The sequence below is a fragment of the Strix uralensis genome, chromosome 1, assembly GCF_047716275.1.
Source record: "Strix uralensis isolate ZFMK-TIS-50842 chromosome 1, bStrUra1, whole genome shotgun sequence".
NCBI lineage: Eukaryota > Metazoa > Chordata > Aves > Strigiformes > Strigidae > Strix > Strix uralensis.
Window position 1 is genome coordinate 117025847 of NC_133972.1, and position 27025 is coordinate 117052871.

Genomic DNA, 27025 nt, shown 5'->3' on the forward strand with positions numbered 1-27025 from the left:
TGATCTGTGCAAAACTTCACCTGCGGTATTTTTTTCTCCTTTCAGGCGCTTTGGATGAGTGTAGTTTTAAGTCAGCAGTTAAAACCTCTAGGTTTGCATTCACGATATGTTTCCAGTTGTATTCAGTTGAACGGTGTTTGTTCTATGCATTTTCAAAAAAATCTAGTTTCTTGACAGATTAAAATTCATGAGCTAGAGCATAATCTTCGAGAACAGAGGCAAAGAATTGAGCAATTGGAATGTAAAAAGGTTTCTTGGAAAACCAGTGCTGTTTCTGGAAAAAGAAGTCGAACCCCAGAGGGAGAAGTAACATCTCGCAGGGACACGTCTAAAAAGAAAGAATCCTGTTGCGGTGAATATTTAGGTAATGGTACGGTTAATTCTGATGATGTTCCTTCTGGTATGCCCGTCACAGAGGATGCAATTCATTTCTGATCCAAAGGCACACTCCAGGATATTTCTACTATTTCCACCAGCAGTATCTAAAATGTTTTTCATTGTTGAAAACCTGTTAAGTAAATATGGCATCTCGTAATTGATGTCCTGCCTATGGATCCGGCCCTGCATTTGTTTGTGATAAAAATAAGTGTTTGCTGCTTTTCTATTTTTCTGAAATTGGTATGTCGGTGTAATCATGGGTGGGAGTGCATGGCTATATTTGGTACTGTTTATTATTTATTCCAGTAAGATGTGTCTATGCAGATCTCTTAGTGATAATGTGTGCTGCTCCATTCTTTGGTTTTCAGTCTGATATACAAAAGAACCTGCTTTTAGCCTTAAAATGTGGGACAAAGCCAGACAATACTGGTTAGAACATGTTCTTCCTCACATATGTAAATCCACAAATTAAGGTGCAATCCTGTTCCACTTCAAAGCATAAGAAAAAGAGATTGAAGAGATCATATAATGTAGGCATAATTTTCAGGAAATGTGCTGTCAGCAAGGGCTAATAATGTGACCCTCTCGAAAGTCAGAAAAAGGTAATCAAGGTATCAGATTTATGTTTTATGGATTTTAAAGTAAAATAATCCCACATTCTAAGAATTAGGCAGACTCAGATTATCCAATTGACAGATCCTGTTATCTTTCATAGTACCTGGGAGTGTGCTGGGCTGATTCTTAAGAAAAATCGCTTTATGAAAAAGGTACTTTAAAAAGCTGAACCATAATTTTCTAATATCACAAACGTAGGCAGCTCTTTAGCTGTAATATGATTCATATGAGGGGGAGGTTGACTGTAATGGTTGAAGTCTATATTTTTTTATTTGAATATAGAGCTATTGTTGAAAGAGATTAAAAAGCTGAAGAAAAAAAATGAGAAGTTGTCTACAGAAAGGAGAGCACTAAAAAATGAATTAGCCGGATTAGACAAGGTAATTTATTTTAGGACAAGTTTAAGAATAGGTGATTTTTGAAAAGCTAACTTTTCTGCCTGTACTGAAACTTATCTTTAGGCTGAACATATGCTGTTATCAAGCAAAATACCTAAAAAATCAATTTGTAGCATTCTGAGAAAGAAATGGAAATGAATGACTCCTTGAAACATTAATGTCCTACAATACTGCTTGGCTAAGGAAGAGGAATAATAGAATTTTTTTTTTTTTAAGCAGCTGGATTTTCTTGTGTATTTTTTTTTTAATGTTTGGGCAATTTGGTTTCTTTCATGAGAGATTATTTGTCTCATGTATTTATGACATTAAAATTGTAACTGTGGGTAGCAGTCTTAATTTCTTCCAACAGACATTTGCAGAGATAATAAAAATATTTTTTTGGATGATCACTTCTATTGCTTCATGATGCCAGTGAGAGGAAAATTATTTGCTCTTGAACTTAAACGTACCAAAGTTATACCTCTGACAGAACTAAGACTGGGGAGGGCTTTGGAGGTTTTGTGATAGATTGTCCGTACTGATGTAGAAAGTGTGAAAATTTAGTAATTCTTGAAGTTATATGAAAAGATGAAGAGGTCTTATCTAGCTATAGAGGACTCAGTTTAGTGTACCGACCTAAGATTTTGTTTTCAGCTACAAACTTGTTTAAATTGTTTTTTGCTTATTCAAGACTTCTGTTGGAATTTTTTTTTTTTTTTGAGAGTCGATTTTCTTATCTTGCAATCCCCTCTTGCAAGCTAAATAATATTATGCTGGCTTTCATTACAGGGATAACAGTAAAACATGGTCATAGTTCATTAGATGTGAACTTGCAGAACATTGAGCCAGGGCGAGTTCTAGTTCCCTGTGTTCGGGAGTTAGGGACAACTTGTGGCTGAAAGTTTCATCCTTCAGAAGAGAAATATGTAAATCTGAGGTTATGGCTTTTGATCCGTGACCCTTGCTGAGGTGGTTTTAAGTCACTGTATGTTATTTAAGATGTATGTAGCTGTTATTAAAAAAAAAAAAAAGTTATAAGAATAGGCAGGAGAGGAGATGTCCAGTATAGATGGCTATAAGTAGATACAGTGTTACTCTGGTAGATAAGACTTTGAAAGGTTGGTGAAATTGTCTTGGGCGATTATACTCTGTTTGCTGTCCTTGTATTTCCCAACAACTTCTGACTTCACTTACAAAGGATCAGAATTGCTTAATAGACTTGAGTTGCAGGAGCTAAACAAAATATTTAAGCTATGGGCCATCGATATTTTTAATAACTGAAGTTTATTTCTGTGAAGCTGAATTTATCTCCTAGTTGAATTAGGCATAGCTAGAACTACTTGTTAAGTTATGCATTCTGGGATAGTGTAATTATGGGAGGATCAATCTGAGAAAGTGAAAGCTTTTTTCCATCTTAAACTCTTCAGTGTTGTCTTGTTCAAATGCTAACATCATCCTCCTTAGCTCACTCTTCTCATCTTTCTCTTTGCTTCTTGTCCTTTTTTTATAATCGTGCAACTTTCAGATCTTCAAATTTAATGGTGTGTTACCTATTACTGGCTGACTTCAGCACGTATAGCTATATTTTTGCACAGGTGAGGTTGACATTATTCCCTTGTCATTTTGGACTGTCATTTTGTAGCTTTCTGATAAATAGTCATTTTTTCCTTCTCTTAATTCATCTTTTCTATTAATAGTCTGTATTTCAGGCTCTAACATAACTTGAATTCTGCATGCATTATGTGTTCAGGGCAAAGTTTTAAATTATTACATAAGGTTGTAGTTGATTGCTGTATCTCACCATAGCTGTGTTTGCATAACTTAACCATATAGTAGTAAAAATATAGAAAGTGGCTTTGAACTGGGGGACAACTGAAATGCCAACTAGCTGTTACTGAGAATGTCTTTGAAAGAAACTTTAAAGTGAATATTTTTTGGTTTTTCTAGGATTTTTTTGAAGAGGTAGAAGATCTAAAGCATGCTGTACAGGAATCTGTGAAACTGAATAATCAGTATGAAAAGTGCTTAAAACAAATAAGTGTAATGTATGGACTTCCTTTTACAGCACATTTGTAACTACTGATTAATTTAACGGCAAGTGGATTTTCCACATATTTTTTTGTACTTACTGCAACATTTAAACCTACCACGGCTTATGTAGTACCACATTTTGATAATATTATGGATTCATTAATATGATCTCAATATAACAAGCTCCTCTGAAATGTTGTTGTATTTTGTGCCTTTGATTTTTGTTTATATGGTTTTTAAATAAACTGTGGTCTGTATAACTTCAACTAAGTTTCTAAACCTCTCTCACACTTGTAAAATACATTAATTGCAGGAGTGGTTGTGGGTGTTTGTGGGACTATGATAACATCTTTGTATTTTAATTTGAAGAATTTACCAATTTACCCTTTTCTGTAAACTATATAAAATCAAAGTAGATCTGTAGATTTGGCAGTCTTTATGAATTTTAGCCCTAAGGATGTGCCAGTGAAGACAGAAATGAATTCTATAATTAAGTTATTACAAAGGGATTTCTTAAAAGAAAAATGCTAAATCACTGCTTTGAGTTTTTCTTTAATCACAGTAATAAGTTAAAATTTGTGGATGAAGGAAGGATTTAGGGTTCAGAATTGGAAAGAGTATGCTCAGAAAGATGGGTCTGAGCATTGTCTTGCAGTATTGAAACAAGAATTCATCAGAAGCTCTTATTTGATTGAAGAGCGAGGTATTTTAAGAGCTCTGGTATTTGAAGTGCTGAAAGGGAACTGGAGTGCAGAGTGCCACAGTTCACAAGGTAGAAATATGTTGCTTTTGAGAGTGAGTGAGCTTGGAATGATAAGAGAGAACTCGTTGCAAATGTACCCTGCAGAAGGGAAACCTTGTGAGAGTTGAACCTGAAGTTGTTTGTAACTACATTTCACAAAAGTGTAACACAGTTACATTATAGAACTAGATTTGTATGAAAGTTGTAAATCTGTACCTTTGTGACCCTGTGATGGGAGAATTGAGCGAAAATTTTATCACGAGGTTAGAAATGACTAAAACCTAGTACAGCTTCTTTAGCTTAATAAAAATACTTGCATGCTCATTAGGGATAGGACTAGGAGTAGGATTAGGACTCGTGTCCCATTTTGTTTGTTAGGACAGTTTTATGTAGTTGTAAATTAATAAATAAATTGGCCTCAAAGCATATGAGGTGTTTTTTCAGAGTTACATCTTCATTAAGTGAGAGAGAGAGTAAAGAACTACTTGTTTCCTGGGCTGGCTTATAGACCATTGTGTCAGGTTTCCCTTTTTTCATTCTTGGCTCACGTGTAAATTAAAGCTGGATAATGTTCTGAACAGAGATGGAGAAGGGAAGGAGGAGTGATGCAAGTCTGTGTTGCCAGTAAACTTGACGGATTAAAATAGGAAGAATAGTGTGGATGATGGAAGTATTTTTAAGTGCAAAGATGTATCTAATATCTGTTAGTTAGCAAAATAAATATGAATGACAGGGAAGGAAAGCATCAAACTTTTTTTATGACCACTAGTCACTTAAGCATTCTTCTTCCCCACAGTTTTGTGGTATAAAGTTATACTTTTAGCATGTTTAAACCTTAGTGACATTATTAAATGAATCAGTAATTGCCCTCATTCACAGGCTGATTTCTAAGTGTTGTGCAGAATAGTTCTTAAAACATTTAAAACATGTAGATGAGGAGGTTCCAGGTTATTTCTCCCCTGCCTAAAGAATGTGTACATTAACTGAATACAAAATTGTGATTAGCAGAATTTTGCTGTTTGCCAGCTACTGAAGATCAGAGTTTTCCATTATAGAGTATGTTCTCTGCCCAAACAGTTGAAAATAATGAATATGGTGAAAAAACTGATCTCAACTTTATGATGAGCTTTTAAAAATCAGTTTTGCATTGGGCCACTCCCATATATTTAGAACAAGAAACAGTGAGAAATATTGCAGTCTTTTCTCATAACTGAGATCCTCAACCTCTAGTAAGAAACCAGATTCTAGTCTGATCTTAATCAGCCATGCAAGGAGGGGGAGTAGCAATGCATTGTACAGCGACATGCTGAACCACAGCTCCATCTTGCAGTGTGCGTGCTGTCTGACAGCATTACTTTTGACCTTGCCATCACGTGTGAGAGGATGTGGGTCTCCAGTCCTCGGGTACCCGTATGTGAGGTTCAGATTACTCCTGCATGTGCTTGGTTTCCGGTTAAACTGCTTTTGCTTTGGTGTGCAGAGATGTGCAGCCCCAGTCCCGAGCAAACAGTTCAGCTGGGGTGTGAGCAGCCCTGGGCTGGCAGGTGGCAGAGTGAGGTAGGCTCTGGAGTAGGAGTTGTCTGAGCTCATTCTGCATCACTGACTTTCCGTGATTTCATTTTTTGTCTTTTTTTTCCCCCCCTTTCCTCTTTTCTTTTTTCTTTCACTATCAGGACAACTGGAAATGTAGGGTGCAGATGGGAGACCTCTGACATCTTCCACATCTGCAGCACCACTCCCACAATAGTAACAGCTACCAGCAGAAATGCTGGGACAAGGAAAATGTGTAGAAATGATGGGCTCTGTGGTTTTGATTGTATCAGTTGCCACTTGTGACTTTTCAAAATGGCAGTTTTGCCTTGAAGATATTTTTCTTTTCTATTAATTGCAGGTTTTGGGGTGGTTTTTTGCATTTGATGGGATCATTTTACTTCTGAAGATCTGATATTCATCCCCCCCACTGGCCTGTAACACTGGCTTTTTGCTGCAGCTCTTCAGCTGTTTGGACAGCTTCTGAAGAAGCTGAATGTGTGAAAAATAATGGAATGAAAACCTTCCAGAGAATACATAGATCTTGATAGCAAAATGACAGATTTTATTTGTTTTAAGCTTTGTGTAGGTTGTGAATAAGAAGAGTCATAGGGTTTTTTGGTTCTATAGTATTTTTTTTTCTTTGATATGCCTAATGAAAGTTAAACAAATTACTGGCATTTTCTGTTCAAATCAGTACTCTTTTTGTTGGAAGAGGAGACTATCTAAGACTACTAAGATCTACTTCCAAATTCTGGGGTAGGTGCAGTTTGTGCAGGATAAGGCCATATAAATTTGTGTGCTTAGTTAAGAATTTACCTGTCTTATGTCCTTGTTGCTGTGTCTGTTGAACAGACATTTCTGCTTTAATCTTGCCTTGTTGTGAGATGTACAAACAAGATCTTGTTGATTTTTATTGCTAGTTAAAGTGCAGATGAGATTAATATTAAACAAGTTAATCAGCCTTTATGTGTAGTTCCTCTGTATTGTGAAATTGTGACGTCTGGCCAGCGGCTTTCTGCTAAACTAAGTTTAGATAGAACTGAATTGCATGCAATTAAGTATTAGTCATGCTAACGTTAAATAATGCATATTAGAAACGTTACATGGTGCAGACTAATGGTTCTTTGTCTTGAATAAGTACATTGTAGTGGCGATACAGGAAGCTCGTGTTTGAAAATAAGTGGCTATTATCAAATAGAGGTTTTGGTTGGAAAAATAAGACAGTCACATGTCAGTTTTTGATTTCTATGAGACATCAGTCAAATGGGCTAAGCCATAGGGCAGTAAAGCAATTTTTGTTCTTGTTCTGCATGTAACTGAGACCAGGATTTTAGAAAAGTTCCCCTAATTTTGTGTGCTTCTGTAATTTTGTTCTAGTGTTCCTAATATTTTAGGCCTAAATATTCAAAGGGACCGAGATGTAGTCAATTCAAATGAACATTGGCTGCTAATCACTGCCTGAGTACTGTGTACAGTAATTGCTAACATCCTGGATAGTAGGACTATGTTAGAGTTTTTCTATTGTAGAAAGCAAAATTGCAATCCCATTCTTGGGTGGGGGACAAGACTTTTCTTTGTGGATTTCTTTAGAAATTTGTTCATGAGCATGTGAAGTAACATCTTTGTAGCTTTCCTGGAGTCCCTTTCACTGTGACCATACTACACTGTTTACCTTCAAAAAGTGGGTCTTTCAGACATGCAGTACTCTTCAGACTGAAACCCTGAGAGGTTGCGCATGGAACCTGAGTGGTTTTACTTGAGTAAGGGCTAGTATCTCTGTCCTCTCAGGTGGGATACTTGTTTCTTGTGGGCAGTTACACTGGAAAAGTGTTTCTGCCAAGGACTGTAGAAGAAAGAGAACTGAGAAAGTGTGGGTTTTTCTTCCTTACACCAGGAACAATGAGTTTCTGTTAAATGCCCGTAAACAAGTGAAATAGTCAATGAGCCCTGTTACAATTGTGATTTAGCAGTGTGAAGACATTTGTTTTGGATTAGCAGAAAATAATATTGTAGTTTCAAAAGGGGCAAGCTCCCTGTCTGGGTTGCAAGCTATCCAAGGTGGAAGAAATCAGTAAATACAGTAAACTTACCAACTTAGGCTCACTTTCCCACATTCCTCTTCAGCTGTAGCGCAGTTTCTGTTTCCGAGGCTTAGATGTTTCTTGCTTTCTCCTTGTTAGAAATGAAGCAGCGTTAGTTAACTAGTCACGTATCTGTGCCTGTGTTCCTAGAAAGCTCCGTTAAACTGTTCTGGGATAGTAAATTACTTGTTCTTGGAGATTATTACAACGAAGTGTATTAAGGTGGTAACTGCATTGATTTGGCATAGTCATGTTACGTGACTTGTGCCAGAAAGTGGTTGCACGGGGAATTGCAGTGGCCAGGATGATATGGATCCTAATGTGGTTTTGCTTTGCTGCTGTTCAAGCTCAGCTCTGTCTTTACCCGCCTTTGAGCCCTACTCACATTGTTTTCACTGTCTAGTTTTAAAAAAAGCATCATGCACCAAGATCCTGTCTGGCTTTAAACTGGTTGCCTTGGTGCTGGTAGGAGAGAGTGCAGTTCTGTGCTCAGCAGCATGGCCCTCTGTGTACCTGAAGGAGACGACCAACTTTGCTTTTTAGGTCAATTACATATTTCCAAATCTTTCAGGGTGCAAAAAGCTAACACTGTAGGCCTTACATAGTAGCTTTTCACAGGGAATGCTGGCTTAATGAATAATTTCATTTGTATTTTCTCCACAGGAATTTTGTACTGGTATGAAGACCAACGTGATCCTTTGACTAGCCCCTACTGTTTTCACTTGAGAGAGGAGAACTGAGCCATTAGGAAAGGGTTTTATACTGGTACTGCAATGCTGAGTTCTAGCTCGACCACTGTGAAGAATCTTCCTTTGAAGAAGAGGCTCAGTTTTCTGCTGAAGCTTGTGTGCTTTGTCAGCTCAGTGTTAATATTTTGTGAATTTTTAATTTATTATGTGGTAATTTTTCAATGCCGATGGCCAGAAGTGAAGGGTGGAGCTCACACGGGTAAAAAAGAGACCTCAACTTCAGTCCTAAAGGCCATAATTTTAGCTGATACTCACCTACTTGGTGAAATCAAAGGACATTGGCTGGATAAACTAAGAAGGTAGTAATTGATTTTTTGACGAATCTTTATTCTGGTTTTAGTTTTTAATAGTAAGTGATGGGACAGATGTTTAAAACCAATGTTGTGGTAGTTGTAAGAAGCGTGCATGCTGCTGCTGACTTGCCTGTCTGGATTGGTGCTGGGTAATAAACCCCTGTGGAAAGGTTAATGAATGGGGCATACCGAGGCAGTGCAATCTTGAATGTTCAGGTAGTATGTGAATGTAGATGCCTGAGCATTTTTCTTGGGTCAGATTGTCTTTTCTGGTATGTAACTATTTTACAGAATGCCTTAAAAATGAGCCAGGTGACTTGGGTGCCCCGATAGTTAATACCTTTAATTGCAGAGATAAGGAAGCTGGTAGAAGTTTTTCTGTAGTGTTGTAGAATCAGAGGCAAAATCACATTTAAAAACAAAGGTAATCCAAACTCATGCTTACAAAACCATGTTTCTGTTAGTCCAAAAGAAGAAAAAGCAGTACTCTGAAAGAAAGTACTAATTCTACCATGGTATGAACATTATAAACTTTTGCTGCAGAAACAGCGTAGTAAAATGTATGCAGTAATTCACTGTTCTAATTAATTGCTGTTTAATGGAATTGTAATGAAAAATAAACAAGCTGGTATTACTTCTTGCATGAGTTAGCCCTGATTGTATTGTGGTGGAATTACCCACGTAGGTAAGATGCACCTACTGTACTTAAAACCTGATTTCCAAGTATTTAATTTGAATTTCACATTAGCACTTCCAGTGTGTAGGAGCCATCTTCCTATTCCCAGGCTGTGTTTGTGTATTCAGAGTTGAGGATCCAGGATCCAGGCAGTGATGACTGGGTCTGTGTTTTCCTTTCAGGGAATGGCAAATGGAGAGATCTTTCCAAACTGCCGTATGGTTACTGCAGCCAGATATTGTTTTTATTCTGGGAGATGTCTTTGATGAAGGAAAATGGAGCTTACCTCAGGTATGACATCAATAGCTCTCTTATTTCAAACAGTGAGGCTTTCTTGAAGGAAATGGATGACAGAAGAAAGCAGACTAGGTATGCAAGGCTTTGTTTAATATTACTACAGTTGTCTTACTGGTAGAAGTTTCTAGTGTTTTAGAAAAGAGTTGAAATGTTGTGATTATCTTTCATTTGTGGTAGTATCTCGGCACTTTTGCCTCTCATATAAAACTTACAGAATGTAAAGATCTCAGTGTGTACTTCTGTATTATATACTTGTGGTGAGTTGACCTTGGCTGGATGCCAGGTGCCCACTAAAGCTGCTCTATCTCTCCCCGTCCTCAGCTGGATGGGGGGAGATAATATAATGAAAGACTGATGGGTCAAGATAAGGACAAGGAGAGATCACTCACCAATTGCCATCATGGGCAAACCAGGCTTGACTTGGGGAAATTAGCTTAATTTATTGTTAAACAAATCAGAGTAGGATAGCAAGAAATAAAACTCAAATCTTAAAAATACCTTCCCCCACCCTCCCTTCTTCCCAGGCTTAACTTTACTCCCTTTCCAATTCCTCACCCTGAGCGGTGCAGGGGGATGGGGAATGGGGTTTGTGGTCAGTTCATCACCTGTTGTGTCTGCTGCTCCTTCCTCCTCAGGGGGAGGACTCCTCACACTCTTCTGCTCCAGTGTGGGGTCCCTCCCGTCGGAGACAGTCCTCCATGAACTTCTCCCAAGTGAGTCCTTCCCACAGGCTGCAGCTCTTCATGAACTGCTCCCGTGTGGATCCCCCATGGGGTCACAAGTCCTGCCAGCAAACCTGCTCCAGTGTGGGCTCCTCTCTCCATGGGGCCACAGGTCCTGCCAGGAGCCTGCTCCAGCACGGGCTTCCCACGGGTCACAGGCTCCTTCAGGCACATCCACCTGCTCTGGCGTGGGGTCCTCCACGGGCTGCAGGTGGATTCTGCTCCACCGTTCACCTCCATGGGCTGCAGGGGCACAGCCTGTCCCACCATGGTCTGCACCAGGGGCTGCAGGGGAATCTCTGCTCCGGCACCTGGAGCACCTCCTTCCCCTCCTTCTTCACTGACCTTGGTGTCTGCGGAGTTGTTCTTCTCACATATTCTCACTCTTCTCTCCAGTTGCATTTTTCTTTTTCCCCTTTCTTAAATACATTAACCCAGAGGTGCTACCACTGTTGCTGATGGGCTCGGCCTTGGCCAGCAGTGGGTCCATCTTGGAGCCAGCTGGCATTGGCTCTGTCAGACATCAGGGAAGCTTCTAGCAGCTTCTCACAAGCCACCCCTGGAGCCCCCACTGCTACCAAAACCTTGCCATGCACACACAATGCAATACTAGTGGTCCCCTTTGATACTGCCAGACAGCATTAATTTCTCCATTTGTTTTTTCATGCAGGCATGGGCAGATGATGTCAGGAGATTTCGGAAAATGTTTAAGTATCCAGTTTCTACTGAGCTAGTGGTTATTGTTGGGAATCATGACATTGGATTTCATTATGAGTAAGTCTTGCCAGTGAAAGGAGCACACAAGTGCCAAGAATGAAATGTCAGCGTGCATACAGTAACTGGTCTTGTGTCTGAATGACCTCTTGTGTGGTTACACGGAAGGTTTTTGATCGTAACCAAATCAGAAGGGATTGTAATTTAATGCACCCTAGGAATACATTTTAGAACAGGTTTCAGGCTACTTTTATGCTTCTCTGAGCATATGTGAAATTGTTCAGAGCTGGTCTTTCTGCATTGGCAGAGAAGCCTTGAAGCTGCTTTTCCTTCTGTTGGGTCTCCTTGTCTGAAAATTGTTTAGTCTGAGCATATTCCCTTTCCTGTTATCTCAGCATAGAAGAGTGTAAGTGCCCTCGCTCTGCTGTACTTCTGTAGGACGGCTGTGCTTACACTGATGGGACTGGGACAGAGTACACGATGGGTGTCGGAGCATCCCTGTGAGTTTGCTGAATGAATATGTGATGTAGATGATGGAGCAACAAGCTGCATGAATGGTCTACAAACCATAGAGCAACTGTGTCAGATGATTTACAGTGCCAGTTTCTTACCTCAGTTGTATTTTTGCTCTGTGACACAGAATGACTACTTACAAGGTAAATCGATTTGAAAAGGTTTTCAACTTTACTTCAGGAAAGCTAATAACTCGGAAAGGAATAAAGTGAGTATATTTAATTTTTTTTTTTTCAATGTTTAGAGTAGTGATTACTGAGCTAGCAGACCAGAGTGATGAGAATAGAGAACTGGAAGTGGAGTTTCTAATGTAGTAGTATGGGAATGCTTAACTTAGAGGTTTTTTTTTTTTTTTTTTTAAACTTTGTCTCTAGCTTAGGATATGTTAAACATGAAACACTTTGTACAAATCTGTTGTTTGATATGGAGTGGAAGCTGTACTTTGAGCTAGGTAAATTGTAACAATTTCCTTTTAAATGGAAAAGTACTGTGGCCTCAGAATCAAATTCTCTGCTTTGCCTTTTTACTTCCTTGCAGCTGGTAATGACCCATGGCTGTAATAACATAACAGAAGAATAGGATTCAGTAAAGAAACACAAACAAACCCCCTCTGTGCTTACAAGTTAAGAGTTTCATTAATTTTAATAACTCTTTAGTCTGCAGAACTTAACTCTTGTTTGAGGAATTTGGGAACGTAGGAAGCAGTTGCTTGTCCACAGTTTTTCCACAGGGTGGGGTAATAATGCACAAGCTGGTTTTGGCTTAGAGTCGACCTTGTTCTCACAGTTGTGTGTCTGTGGCTGCAGTTGTGTGCCATGTGCCCCTTTTTTTTACTTTTCAATACCATGCAGAACCCCGATGAGGGAAAGCAATAGTGGGTTTGTGGAAAGGCATTTATTTGTCTTTAAACCTCAGATATACGAAGGGAAGACCTGCATTTGGCATGTATGCCATCACGTTATAATCACTCATGTAAATGTAAGATTCAAAACTGGTTTACACTGGTTTCCTTAATTAAGCAAACATTAAAAATATTCTGAACAGGTCTAGAAATAGTGTGTCTTTTTTAGGAAGATCTATGAGCTTCATGAATGCTCAGTATAATGGTATAATGCTGTTGTTTATCATGCAGATGTGGGGTCCTCTAGATATGTATTTCAGCTGTTTGAAATAATAGTTACTAAGGAGTATCTCCATGTCCCCTTTGATAAACCAGCACAGCAGAATTCTTGCATGCAGTTGCAGATTGTATGTCTAGTAGCGTATTCATTAACTGAAATGAGCTGTGTTATTGATGAAATGTTCCTGGATAACTATTTTACAACAAATCTGTGGTATAAGAGCAGCTTAATTTGCTAAAAGAGAATTAAGGTTTTTTTGGTTTTGACCAGTATCTCCCAAGTGGAGGCATTCAGTTCGTTTATGTCTGTAAAACACTGAATTGAACTGGGAATTCGTTCTGAATGAGTGACTAAACAGGTATGAATCTTGTGGCAGAAGTTCAAAGCTGATTTGAAATCTACAGGGAACTCTTTTTTTATTACAAATAAAATCATGTCCTATTTGTGAGAGACTGCAAAGTATGAAACTGAGTTTGTTCAGAGTAGCCAGCCAAATGCAGTGCTGTTTGCTTTTCAGTAGTTCTGAAGAAATTAAATGTCTGAAATTATATGTCTGGTGTGTAAGATGTGTGTGGGTAGAGAAGCAAGTTCTCCTTTCCCTCAGAATTCAGCTTAGTGGGCTTCCAACGCTTCCAACATTCCACTGGAATACTACCTAAGTATCTCTTATAACATAAAAAAAAATCCTGAAGCGTGAGCATGAAGCACAGCATACAGTATGTTGTGCAACCTAATTAACAACTGATTATAAAGCAGCCTAGCAGGTAGAGAAATGGCTACAATATGGATACTCAAAAAGAGGATTTACAGCACATGGATTTAGAAACTGTTGCATTCTGCTGTTTCCTTGAGCTGTGCCCAACTTTGGAATACTTGTGTTTTCTAAAATAAAGTTTATCCCACGACGTGTGCATGAATAGCAAATGCTTTCCTGTCCTCCCCACTGCCCTTCTCTTTGCCCGCTTCCTGGTGTTTCCCAGCTTTGTCCTAGTGAACAGCGTGGCCATGGAGGGCGATGGCTGTGCTGTCTGCCATACCGCAGAGGCAAAGCTCGTGGCACTTTCTCACAGACTGAATTGCTCCCAGCAGGTAAGAGTTTATTAAAGATCTGAGTGTAGTCAGTATACTCGGCTGCTGCAGTGGGAATACTGATACTGCAGCAGTAGTCAGGAGATAACTAAGACTCTCCTGAAAAAAATCTGCTTCCAATTCATATTGCAACTTGTTAGCAAATCTTTCTTCTCCTCATTTACCTTTTATCATTTTTACTTAACTATTAACTCTTTTGCTTTGTGTTAATTAACTTCCTTGTCAGTGCTGACAGCAGAGGGTGTCATTTCCTGTTCCAAGGAATGGCAGAAGTTCTGTACCCTCCTTTTGACTTAAAATGCAAAATAATCCCTGCATTTATATTTAGGCATATTGTTCTGTTTTATATCCTTCAAGCTAGCCTATTCTTTTAGTTTTCTGATTCTACTGGAGTCCTGTCTCGATAGCCTAATGATGTTTTAATTGTAGTACCTTTTCATCAAATCCAGCTGCTGCTTGTGTTTCATTCCTCTTCCCTTTTCATAGGCCGCCTGGATGCACGGTAGGCAGCATGACTGACTGGGTTGGCAGTCAATCAGGAAACCAGCTCCCAGTGGAAAAATTGCCAGACTCTTAACTGCTGTGTCGCTCCGGCTGCCCTAAATCTCTTTTGCCTTGTTTGTGCAGTGAGATGCTGCTGTTGCTTCCCGCATTCAGAAAGTGTGTTCACAGCCTATACAGGAAGGGGAATTAAAGCACTTCCCCTTCCATCCACAGTAGAGGCTCTTAAAGCTTATACAGTGGACAGTATTTCAACGCTGTATTCTGAGATGATACTGCTTTTTGCAAAAACAGAACAACAAAAAACCCCCAACCCCTCAAAACCTAGCTATTGTTTACTTCCCTTCCCCACCCCTGTGGTGGTGACAATATGTATGGATTGATTTTATTCACAGAAACCGAATCATTCCAACAAAAGGTGCAGTGATGTGGGAAAGCTCCCAGCTTCAGAACCCATCCTTTTACAGGTGTGTTGGCGATTGGGTGAGGCAACATGTTGACATGTTTTTAGTGTATTTATTGCTGTTCCAGAGAGCCTGGATCGTTAACAACTGATCCTTGCTTTGAATTTCTCCTAGCATTACCCCCTCTATCGGAAAAGTGATGCTGAATGCAGTGGAGAAGATTCTGCTCCTCCAGAGGAGAAGAACATCCCATTTAAAGAAAAGTATGATGTGCTGTCTCAAGAAGCATCGCAAAAGGTTTGATATATTAGGAACCTGAGTATCGGTCGGTGGGTGGGTGGGTGGGAGGGGGGACATGAGTGTAGCTATATATAGATTAAAAAATTTTGGAAAGGGTGTTAGCTGAGCCAAACAGACCGCAGCTGCTCCTGCTGTAATGAGGCCTTTGAGAGGCTGCTTGTTAGCGCTGCTCCCTGGAGGATCATCGTGATCACAGCCTTGCTTCTGCGGGGTGTCCCAGGTACGGGCCAGGAGTCCTGGTGCTCGCAAGTCTGCTGCAGTGCCGCTACCTCCAGTTTAGCATTTTGTACTTTATGTACGGTGTAGATTATTGACAAACCTAGTAGAAAGCCACTGTTTTCCAACACTTTGAAAGCACTGCTTTTGCAGAACTAGTAACTACAAGAAAATGTAAAGTCAAAATATTCTCTAACAGTCTAATGGTCACTATTTGTTTCCTTCTGCATAAATGTCTTCACTCAGATTGGCAGTGCCAGACTCTCGCTTAGACAAGAAAACAGCATTGGTTTACTAAAATGAAGGTTTTTCTATTTGCGATGTCAACAGCATGGTGTTGCCTTTGTTTTTCTGATCTATATGGCAAAAAAAAAAAAAAAAAGTCCAGCATAAAACTCCAGTATTTGGGATGAGGGCCAATTGGGTATCGTTAATATTACAGCATCAACACATGTCTTATTGGAAAACAGAAGTTTACACAAAACACTTTAAGAATATTAGAATTGCTATGATTTAATTATTTTAGAAGAAAAAAAAGGGTTTTAAGCTCAGTTTCTTTTTAGTTATGACTTAATTTTTGTGCTTTACCATTTTGTGTTCTAGCTGATATGGTGGTTTCATCCCCGTTTGATTCTCAGTGGGCATACACACAGTGCTTGTGAAGTGCTGCACGCGGGGAAAATTCCAGAGATCAGCGTCCCGTCATTCAGTTGGAGGAATAGAAACAATCCTAGTTTCATCATGGTAAGTTTTAATTTTTTTATTTTTGTCAGATAACTTTCATAAATAAATCAACATGGCAGTCAGCTATATTTTAAAACTGATTCTACCTGTAAAAACAAAAAATAAAAAAATTGCCTACCCACCCAACCCACTCAGTACACTGCATCCACTTTATAAAGTACATCTGTGGGAGCCACATGTTCTGTGTGGTACAAAGCAATGCTGTTGAAGATCTAATTAGAATCTGGGTACAAGCATCTAACATTTTCTTATAAAGAGGGTGCATTGTAAACTATTGACTTGTAAAAATAATCAGTATTGTGCACTGAACAGTAGAAAGACTAGTTTGGCTTGGTTGATTTACCAGCTATGAAAACAAGACCGTATCCACCTCAAACTCTTGCATGGTGATCATGGTTTTCAAACTTGCGCATTAACCGCTTCACGCAGTGGAAACGTTTGTCACATGCCAACAGTCTGCCTCCTTGCTTCCTGTTCACATTTTATACAGTGTGTTGGTTATGCTTTCGCAGGCAGTTCCAGTGCTCAGTATATCCTTAGAGGTAAATCAATTAGTTCCCCAGTTCAAAAATAAAACACAATTCCTAGAAACTTGGCGTAAGAAGCAAAACCTACAATCTGTTTACAGAGTAGTCTGTGACCGGGGCGGGGGGGGGGCGGGGGAGGAATCTTTCATGTGTTTTTTTACCGCTGTTGAGTTTAGGCTGCTTAATACACAGATAACCCCGAACTTTTAAATTCATTTTATGCAACTTAGTTATTTCTTGTTGAAAGTAGTTCTGTTTGTTCCATATTCCTGAGAGTAGCTGCCTTCAAACTACACGCTCTCTGCACATGCCAGACAGTGCATCTTCACTGCAAAACAAGAGGTTGGCTAATTAAAGTTGAATTGTCTTCTCTACTGTTTTAACTCAGCCTTGGTCTGTTGTAAACTGCAATTTGAACTGCAAAGTCAAGCCAAAACCCAATGAAGTCCTTTGTTGCTGAAGTTCATGTTCGTAATTTGGATTAGCCAACATGTTTTTTGCAGCATGTACTGGGTAGGAGGAGGGCTTGGGGGGAGGAAGGGGCACATTCACACAAACCTAACTTTAGCCTGGGAAGGCTCCTTCCAGGTGGATTTACAGCAGCTAAAGTTAGGCTTCTCTTGAAGGCAGATCAGATGAGGAGCCCAGCTCTCGATTTACGCTAGATGGAATATAGGGAGGATTGGCCTCTCGGCTAATGTTGGCCTGGTGAATATTCCAGTTAGTGCCCAGCACTGCAAGGTACGGACTCCTCAGCCCCCTGGAGAAGGCACTGGTATTAGGAAACTGGCCCCAACCCTTGCCACCCGACACAGAGTTTAGAAACTGGAGATGTGACAGCCGTGGGGTTTACTCCTGATTCAGAGCCCACTGTAACAGCAAAGTGACAGTCTTCATTTCTTTTCCAGGGCAGCATAACACCAACTGACTTCTCCCTCCAAAAATGCTTCCTTCCGTATGAGAGCAGAGTCTTTACTATATACTGTGCAGCAGGTGCTCTGCTTGTCATCCTGATACTAGCTCATTTTCAGCTTCTCACTCCACCATTTTATTTTGCTCAGCGTTTAATCAGTAAGCATAAAGCAGTATGAAGAGCCAGACATCTGCATTCAGTCACTGAAATACCAAAGCTGAGAACAGTCAAACATCAGACTATATTCATGCCAGCAAATGACCTAATTTGATTGCTAGTCTGAAGGCAGGTTGCATTTACACATACCATAGAAGTCCTATACAGCTGATATGACTACTACAGGATAAATAATTAACTGAAATGAACGTTTCATGCTGTACAAAAATACTGTATTCTACAATCAAATGAGTCCTTTTCCTGCTATAATTTTTGTATCAAATATGTATATTAAAAGTGTAACTGTACATTATGTAAATCCTATAGCCTCATCACTTATCTGCACTAGTGTCTTACCCTGGCGGAGGCTCAGCCCTGCAAACTGGAAACATTCCTCTGTTTTATTGCTGCATGGCCCTTCTAATGTCATACTTCTGTTTGTTAGGGTCAGGCAGAAACTAGATACATCAGCACTGACAGATGCGGATTTCTGTAACCTTTTTAGGACGTCATATGTAAGGGACTGTGGTTTGGGACAAGAAATCTTCCAGTTCCTGACACATTAAATTGTTAGCTGACTACAACTGCAGTTATCATCTACCAGACAACAATGGGAAGAAGCTCGTGGATCCAGTTTGCCGATATGCACTTGAAACCTGCTTAAAAAAAAATTAGGGTGACACCTCAAGCTGCTAGTTTTAAAAAGATGTGCTATGATGAGCTTAAAAAAAGAGGGCCCTATTGCATCCCAGAGATCTGTGTGGTGAGGGGCCCTCCGGTTGCCGATCTTCTGCAAGAAGGAAGGTCAAATACAGCTGCAGTAACATTATCCTAAGCCTCGGCCCTCAGTCTACGGACAGACGGGGATAGGAATGCGCCTTATTTTCAATTCCTGCAGGGCCGCCAAGTCCTGTGAACTTTACTGTAGAGCCACGTTTTGAACTGCACTAGCTCCTCCGTGGGGAGGCGGAGGCCGCCGGCTGGCGGAGCTGGGCCGCAGGGCCCGGCAGCGCCGAGGATGTAAAATCTGAGCTCTGGCTCTTCGCGTGCTGTGTATGAGGGAGGATGCGACAAACCTACTGCTGCTCCCCACCCGCCCCAGAAAAACCGGAGGGGCTATTTCACACCAGGACCAGTTTTCCCACTGACATTCCTGCAGAGGCTGGGAGCTCTGACCTGAACTCCTGGGCTGGGGGGTGTTTCTAAAGAAAAGACTCATCTTTTGTTATTCGCTCTACTACTTTCTTTGGCATGGGAAGTGAGAGAATCTTTGCATTTGGGAATTTTGTTTATTATTAGCTTATTCCACCCAGCCTTTCTGGGAAATATCTGATGACTAATTGAACATACAGATAGCAAAGCATATGCATTTCTGGGAGGAAGAAACGGTCATATTATAGTATCTAAAATGGGATTGTTTATCATCAAATAGAAACAAGTCCTCAATGTGTCTGTAGTCTGAATTTCAAAAGATGAGTGGTTGGGGTTTATAACTAATAATGATGCTTACAGTGAAAAGTTAATCAATCAAACCTGCTGATTTATATGCCAATGTGGGGAATGTGTTAGCTCTTTATCTCTCCCTAAATTTAAAATAAAGTGGGGGGGAATGGTCCAAAGTGTGGTAAAACACTCTATAAAGTAATGTAGTCTAACACTTCTCTAGGTTTCTGTTATTGCAACTGTAATTTTAGACATTTGTACAGGTTATCTTGGACACAGGAAAAGTATATAGTCACAGACATAAAACACCTATGTATAAAATATAAAGCAGTGTTATAGTTACTAAAAAGGACATGCCTTATTGCTACAGCAATTCTTGCTTTTTATATATTGTACTGTACCACAACTTGTTTTGAGAATGTCATTTGCATAAATTATTCAAGTTTGAGAAATATTCACACATTTTGATTCTACAATATTTAAAATAAAACAATTTTCTAATGTGTCTCTTTATTAAAAGAGAAATAAAAATGTCATCTTGTAATTCTCTTAGGCCAGACACAAGGGTTTATACACCTTTTTTTTTTTTTCTTCTTTCTTGCTATTTACTTGCACAATGAAAGCCGCTGTTGGTACAAAGATTGAAGAGCTCTATATAATGGTGCTTTACACATTCACAATCGGTCTGTGCAATTGTGAAGTTCTATGAATGACCAAAGAATTACCAAACATATTTTCTAAATATAAAGGAAAAAAAATAATCCTTGGTTCCCATTAAAACAACACCAGGTTGCAATTTGGACACTTGAATGAATTCCAATGTTTTAAAGCTGAGACTTCAAAAGAGAAAGGCATGTTTGCTGCAACATCCGGTGACTGTAATACCTTACTTGGAAAGGTAAGTGGTTAATTTGCATAATTTATAATTTTTATACTAAAGAGCATTTTTATATAAACCAGAAAAAAACCCCTAAACTCTACAGATAAAGTTCTTACCTCCAGTCACTGCTGCAGGTAAGGTTGACATCAAGCTGTACAGCGCAATCAAAAACATACTTACATCTTAGCTCATTTTACAGGTACAGCCATAATCAAGGCACAAAGATCTTCTACAAGTATTTTTCTTCAATAAAGTTGTACAAAATAATATTACATTTTACAGTCTGTACAATATAATAAACCAGCAGTAAAACAAAAAAATATATATAGGGAGAGGACTGTTGTCCAAGAATGATCTGAACTAAAAGGATCATTTGTGGACAGCACAAATAACGTAAGTGAGGGTGGTAAATTTTCTGCCTAGATGCAACAGGCTGAAAAGTAGCTGTAATTCAAATGCCTGAGGTGTGCAGAGACACTTAGCTCCAAAACCCCAGAAAAATTGCTTTGTCTTCACTGTTCCTCTCATTATCTACTCTACTTCCTGTGCCAGTAACGGCTTAAAAGAGGAGGTCACTTTATCAGTTGACCTGCAACTCAGAAATGCTAAAAACTGTGACAGAGTAATAAATATTGTGGTGCTGCTACATTGTGTGTCTACTTCCTCAACAGTATTTAATAACCTGATACAAAGTGCATTAATCTTTTTTTCACCCATCAAGTACTCTTCAATGTCATGTTAAAAAGGAAACCCACACAGAGGGATAGGTATGACTTTAGTGTCATCCAGCTGACATACCAGTTTGAACTGACGTTAACCTGCTGGAAAAAATTTAGCAGGTCACGTTCAGTTAAAAAACAAAACCTACGGGAACAGAGGTAGCCAAAGGGCTTAGTGGAATGACGAAGAAGTGGCATGTCAAAATAAAGCACAAAAATAGTCCCAAAAAGCATGAAGGAAAACCAACCCAAACTTGCTTCGAATCAGCTTTAAGGTTAAATAATTAAAGTAAACAAAGTGAAGAGACTGACATTTCTATAGTATATTCTTCCACCCTGTGTGGGGTAGTATCAAGAGAAAGAGTAAGGAGCAAAGAATTTAAAACCACAGGTTCCACGGTGATCCCCCTCACAAGAGTTCGTACTGGCGGAGATGCATCCTTTGAATGATGTCTCGACAGTCGTTGAACACTCTGCGGATATTTTCTGTGTCCACTGCACATGTAAAGTGTGGGTAGCAATAATGCCGGCCGTCGCCGCTCGCCGTACTTATCCTCTGTGGAAAGAGTGAGGGGGAAAAAGGGTCAAGGGCTGTGCCACGGGAAGTTTCACATCTCAGCGTCTATAGAGTTACGGAGTACCAAGAAACCTGGGAAATGCTGTATATAGATAATTAAAATAAATAAAAAGAAGGAAGGTCTGTGGTCTCGTCCAATATGAATCAAAATTTGAAATCAAGATTAAAAAAAGTTATGGATACTCTTATGGGGTCAGTATATTAGTACTCTGTAAGAGCCACTGATGCCACCATCACTTGCACAAGCTATTGTCATTTGCACATCACAGTGCAGCTGATCTGTGCTGCTGGCAGCACTGCAGTCTGCCATGAAGCTGGCCCAGGAATTATTTTCCCTTCTTTGTTGGTGCCATCATGTGGCAAATTTTTGAACTCTTGTTTTAAATCAGCAGCACACAACTGAAAACTTCCCAGTTGTGAAGCCAGTAGTGGCAGAGAACAGCATCCTACTGCTTCTGCTTCTTTAAGCTGAAGGCCCCTGAAGTTACTTTTACTTAGAGAACCTAGTAGGCCGGCTGAAGACTCGGTATCATTATTGAGACCAGAACATGGTGGAATTATCACCACAGTGGCCGGGTTCCCACAGAATGAAAAATATAAAAAAGAATAAAACATGCAGAAATCCAGTAAACAACAGACCACGCAGAATTAAATTTTCACAAAGCTACTGCACAACTTTTTAGGTTGCTAACTTAAGCTCCAGCATCATTTCACCTATGGTTATCTTGTTAAAATTCCCAGCATCTTAAAAATATTTTTTAAAAAAATAATTCTTAGTTTTGTTCTGTATTACTATAGGACTGATAAATATTTTAAATCCATTCTGGATCATTATCTTGAAGAATATATATGGAATGTCATGAAAGCAGGTCAGTTCTTGGGATAATTGTTTTTATAAACCTTTTCCAAATTTGATTATGAATTATATTGGCTAAACCACAAAAGACAATGTTTTCTTTCTTTCTAGCTACACTATATATTTTTAATACAGTCATTTATTTCACATGTAGGATTGACTTTTTAAATACCTGCATCTACAGATACGCAAAACTACAGACATTTAGAAGCCATACCTTACATAATTAGATCAACAAGAAATTGTAGATTTTTGCAGGTAACTTAGGTAACATTAGATACTCAGCACTAATTAAACAGGGGGTGTTCTGTATATATATTAAAATTATTTTCTTCTTACTAAGCTACACTCAATACCTAGTTCAAGGCTTACTCTTACGAAAAATATTAATTCAATAATGTATTCAACTGATGGGTAAGTTGTTCAGGCCATATTTGAAGCATGAAGTACACTAAACAATAATGAAACAAGAAAAAAAAAGTTTTACAGATTACTGCAATGGTGGCAAATGCTGAAACTCAATTAAAATGTGGATTATATTTGTCTACCTGCAAAACCTTCCAGAAGGGTATGGGGAGATCTTTGATGTCTTGCAAAGTCTGGGGGAAATCAGACCCTTAGGAACCCAAGGGCTGAAAGGACAGTGCAGTGCTGGACCCTCCAGATGATACGAATTTTACAAGAGTAAAAAAATGCAATAGTGTTTCTATTTTTGATACAATAGCTGCTTTAGGTTTTTTTTTTTTTTCTTCCACCTGCAGATCCTTTCTATATGACAGTGGTATAATGCAGCAAGGAAAGACCAGTTACTACGCATTTTTTTTTTTTTCAAATCAGACTCAAAAAAAATATTGTCCCCGAAAAGACAGCCTAGTCTGCCTTCCAACTACTGCTGCACTTTTTCATTCTTAACTCACAAGCCTCAGGAGAGTTCAGCCTTGGCCTGTTGCAGGGGTCCGTGGCTCTTTACCTCTGCCCTGTTTGAAACCCACGTCTATACGTGCGGCTTCCAACTGCTATTGCCCCCTTGCCCTCATCCCTTCCAGCACGCTTCCCTCGAGCAGCATGATCGCTGTGCACTGTAACGAGCGCATTAATGTCTCCGTATGGTCTGCACACAGCAGTTATGTACTGCAGGGATGCGAGACGGGGCTCAGATCCCCACTCTGATGTGCTCTTTCTAGGACTAAATGTTACATGCTGTCAGTGAGGGACTGCGTACGATCGCTTTCAGTGCCACCCAGATGTGGGCAGTAGGGAGCACAACAGCCTAACGACTCAACCTTCAATCTTGTGTTTCAGTAAAATGAGTGTTCTTTCACTAAATATTTGCTTGTTTGTCATGCACTGATTCCACTAATGCCTACGGTAGTAAGCTGCCCACCATGTTCTGGTGACACCTGGTTACATATAAGGCATGTCAAAGGATGTATTTTCAAAATGTTAGGTTGTCTGGGTTTTTTTTTTTGGTCCCCTGACAGCTCTGGAGTTCTCTCAAGATAAATGCAACATTTCCAGCCCTGCTCAAAACTCATTTTGTATAGTAGCATGTTACTTAGCTCCACTTCAGAGATGAAAAATAGTATCACCTGGGACAGCAATGAAAGAACACAAGGCGGGGGTATTTAATACCGGCATCCCTATACTGTGGGGGACAGGACAACAGTTTTCAGCGAGGAGCCAAATGCACGATTTGAGGGAGCCTGGCCTGTGTGTTTGAACAGCAGCAACTTCACCTCCCAGACTGAGATTTTTTAAAAACCAGCACGAACCAGAGGGCCCATGCCACTGTTTTAACAGGGGTTACCCATACACTGGGGATGTATTAAAACAAACATCAGCAGCTGGAGAGCCCTGTGTACAAAACACCAAAATGAGGCTGGGGAGTAGCCTAAACAAGGAGCGCGTGAGCACGCTGCCTCTGTGAAGAGCTTGGGAGGAGAAAGGACATGCCTGAGATGAAGGAAGGAGAATTTCCTACACGATACATCCTGCCAGTCTTCACCCACCGCTCCCCCATTAAAACCCAACGGTGCCGAGCAGCCAGGCCTGCCACCAAAACCCCAGAGGCCACAGGCCCCCACATCGATCCTCACATCAGGAGCTGATGTATTTTGCCTTCCTAATACTCATATACTACCGTGTAGCAACAGTTGTTGGAAATGTGTTTGTATTTAACTTCCTTCTAAAATTCTTTGAATTACATGCTTTAAATTTGACAGTACCACTGTCTACAGCCAGGCAGAATTTTAAGGGGTGCAGCACCATGGTGGTGACTTTCACATGTATCCACGCCTGTGACAAAAATCACAATAAAGCTTGTAAGTGAATAAAACCAGACTTCTCTGAATTGTGTCTGAAAAGTTAAGAGTGGGACAAGGAAAAGGTCATAAATGAAGAACTTGGAAAGAAATGTGTAAAGCAGAGCCAAGAAGGCTGTAGGTAGAAAATATAAACCTTTTCTTCTTTGCACCTGGCTAAGGACATCAGACCCCTCCCCAGTCTGTACACTGAGCTTACTTCCCCTGTCCCCTTTGTCCCCTCCTCTCTGAAACCTCAGCCTTTGGTGCCTGACTCCACAAAACTGGAATCTGCTGTTTCTACTCCGCCTTCGCCCACCTTGCCCTCCCCGGTGGGCCCGTGCGCGGCCTCCATCACCGGGGTACACACAGGCTGTTCAGACTATTTATGGGAGCAGAAACACCTTGATTGCAAGACTTTCATTTCAAACAGCCCAAGAGTTTAAAGCAATTGCTCAAATGACTACGTCCCTCTGTTTCTTTACGCTGAGAAACCAAGCACAAACCCAGGAGAGAGACAAACATTGCTGACGGAGGAGATACTCTCTCTCAGGCCTGTGGCAGTTGCAGGGAAAGCAGGGAAAGCTGTTTCAGCCCCGTTTCAGCCCCACGCTTGAGTCCTGGGGACTGCCCAGCATCCAGCAGGTGCTGGCCTTGGCCCAAATGCTTCTCCTGCACCCAGCACCTGTGGCTGACGTCGGCCTCTGCAGCCACGCGGTGTTTTTTTATGGGGCCACAATGCCTATACCCCCTCTGCTCCCTACCTGCCTCATAAGTGGCCCCTTTCTATAACACCAGTGAGTCATGGCAGGTAAGGACCTTGCCTTTGATGTGTTTTTTTTTTTTTTAAATAATGAAAATAGATAAAGGTGGGGAGTTTCACCCAGTTTCCCCATAATTTGTTTCTCTTGGACCCTCCTTCCAAACTGGATACTGTCACCTGCTTCACAGCATTTCAGCATTACTGCAAGAGAGATTTGGCTTGAAGTGGGTTTTTTTTTGGTGACTCTTATGTTAACACAGTGCAATATGACATTTTTCCTCAGAATCTGGAAGGTTAAGGCAGGGAATGGAAATCCCCAAAGTGTGAACACAGTTAATCGCTTCTTTCTTGTTGCATCAACAGCTGTAAATCCTAACAATACTTGTAAATGCACAATGACTTTAAAATTCTTAATTCTAATGATTAAATTTGCTCTCTCAAACACGCCCCCCCCCCCCCCCCCCCCCAGTTTTTACCAGTAGGGCAAGATGGATAAACTTTGGTTCTGGTCTCTGTTACTGCTTCGCACTGTGGCAACGACTCGATATGAGTGAAGCCGTAGGTGATATTGGATTAAGCCCTCTGTTTCTGATACCAGAGCTGGGCTGATCATGTGCCTGATAACTGCTTGTATCTGTGAAATGCAGACACCACCTCTTCAGCTTCAGAGGAAACCTTAATTGCAAGAATAACTGGGACCAGACAAGGAAACTTTCTTTTGATTCCTCAGTAGTGCCATGACACCAGTCCTAGGGTGAGGCAAACCTCTAACCGGCACAACAGAAATCTTACTTAAGGATAAAATCTCCTTTTTTGTTCATTCCCTCTTGCCAGCTGACCACTGCCAAAGCCCTTGGAGGAATGCAGGATTAAAAAAAAAAAAGCCTGTGTGCTTAAACATGGACTGGACTGATACACAAAATAAACAGTCAAGGCAACAGCCAGTAGCATCTTACAGGTGAAGACAACCACAGAAAACCTCACCAGCTGGCAATGGATGGAACCAGTGCTCAGCACTGTCACCCTGCACAGAGATTGAGGGCTGCCGGCACCCACACTGAACCCGAAATCAAGCAGGCAGGCACACAACTGTTTTCAGCTCTACCACTTACTTGCTGTGTGACACTTTGCAGGGCAGGTGACTTTACATAAAATGGGCATTAAAATGTGCAAGCACTGGGGAAGGTTCTGCAAGATGGGCAGCTGAAAAAAATTAGGGAATTGCCAGACATTCTCCTCTCCTTCTAGCTTTCTGAAAAAACCCATCAGTTTTCCCTAAATAAACTACGCCATCTGCCAGTATTTCCTATGATAGAATCACACATAAGATCAAAATTACTCACTAAAAACTCATCCCGGATGAAGAACTTGGCTCTTGTGACTTTGGGGTCTTCTCCTGCGTCTGGTGTTGCTGTTCAATTAAAAATAAATGACATCAGAAACATGAAAAGCAAACAATCATCTACTTTTCATAATAAAAGCTTTAATAAGGAGGAAATAGTCCTTCAATACAGAAATTAAAATGTTAAATATCCACAGGAGATTCCCGACAGATAATTCTAAAATGGAAGGGTACTGTAAAACCTGACTATGCATTTAACATATTTCAGGAACCTGAAAATAGCTGAAATCGTTGTAACAATGTCATTGGTCACATCATAAAGAGGCTTACTCACATTCACAAGTTTGTTCATACAGATACAAAACAAGTGGGAGTTAGGGTTTAACTTTTATCAGAAAATATGACTAGAAAAAGCAGCTGAGCTGTTCAGTTTCTGCAGCAGAACAGCATCTC

General features: G+C 40.2%; 2 protein-coding genes across 6 annotated transcripts in view; one reads left to right on the forward strand and one right to left on the reverse strand.

Annotated features, from left to right (window-relative positions):
- MPPE1 (metallophosphoesterase 1) overlaps window positions 1-19640 on the forward strand; it is a 34615-nt gene extending 14975 nt beyond the window's left edge. For all 4 annotated transcript variants that reach the window (XM_074878144.1, XM_074878151.1, XM_074878159.1 and 1 more), the window contains 9 exons: window positions 8421-8805; window positions 9658-9766; window positions 11165-11268; window positions 11849-11929; window positions 13823-13931; window positions 14828-14899; window positions 15011-15133; window positions 15956-16096; window positions 17532-19640. In XM_074878144.1, coding sequence (XP_074734245.1) covers window positions 8531-8805; window positions 9658-9766; window positions 11165-11268; window positions 11849-11929; window positions 13823-13931; window positions 14828-14899; window positions 15011-15133; window positions 15956-16096; window positions 17532-17714 — 1197 coding nt within the window. In that variant the 5' untranslated portion in view covers window positions 8421-8530 and the 3' untranslated portion in view covers window positions 17715-19640. The remainder of the gene's footprint in view (window positions 1-8420; window positions 8806-9657; window positions 9767-11164; window positions 11269-11848; window positions 11930-13822; window positions 13932-14827; window positions 14900-15010; window positions 15134-15955; window positions 16097-17531) is intronic.
- A 1399-nt stretch (window positions 19641-21039) lies between these two features.
- The window catches only part of GNAL (G protein subunit alpha L), a 192516-nt gene continuing 186530 nt past the window's right edge, over window positions 21040-27025 (reverse strand). For both annotated transcript variants that reach the window (XM_074878106.1, XM_074878117.1), the window contains exons 11-12: window positions 26574-26641; window positions 21040-21290 (exon numbers count right to left, since the gene is read on the reverse strand). In XM_074878106.1, the coding sequence (XP_074734207.1) occupies window positions 21144-21290; window positions 26574-26641 (215 nt within the window). In that variant the 3' untranslated portion in view covers window positions 21040-21143. The remainder of the gene's footprint in view (window positions 21291-26573; window positions 26642-27025) is intronic.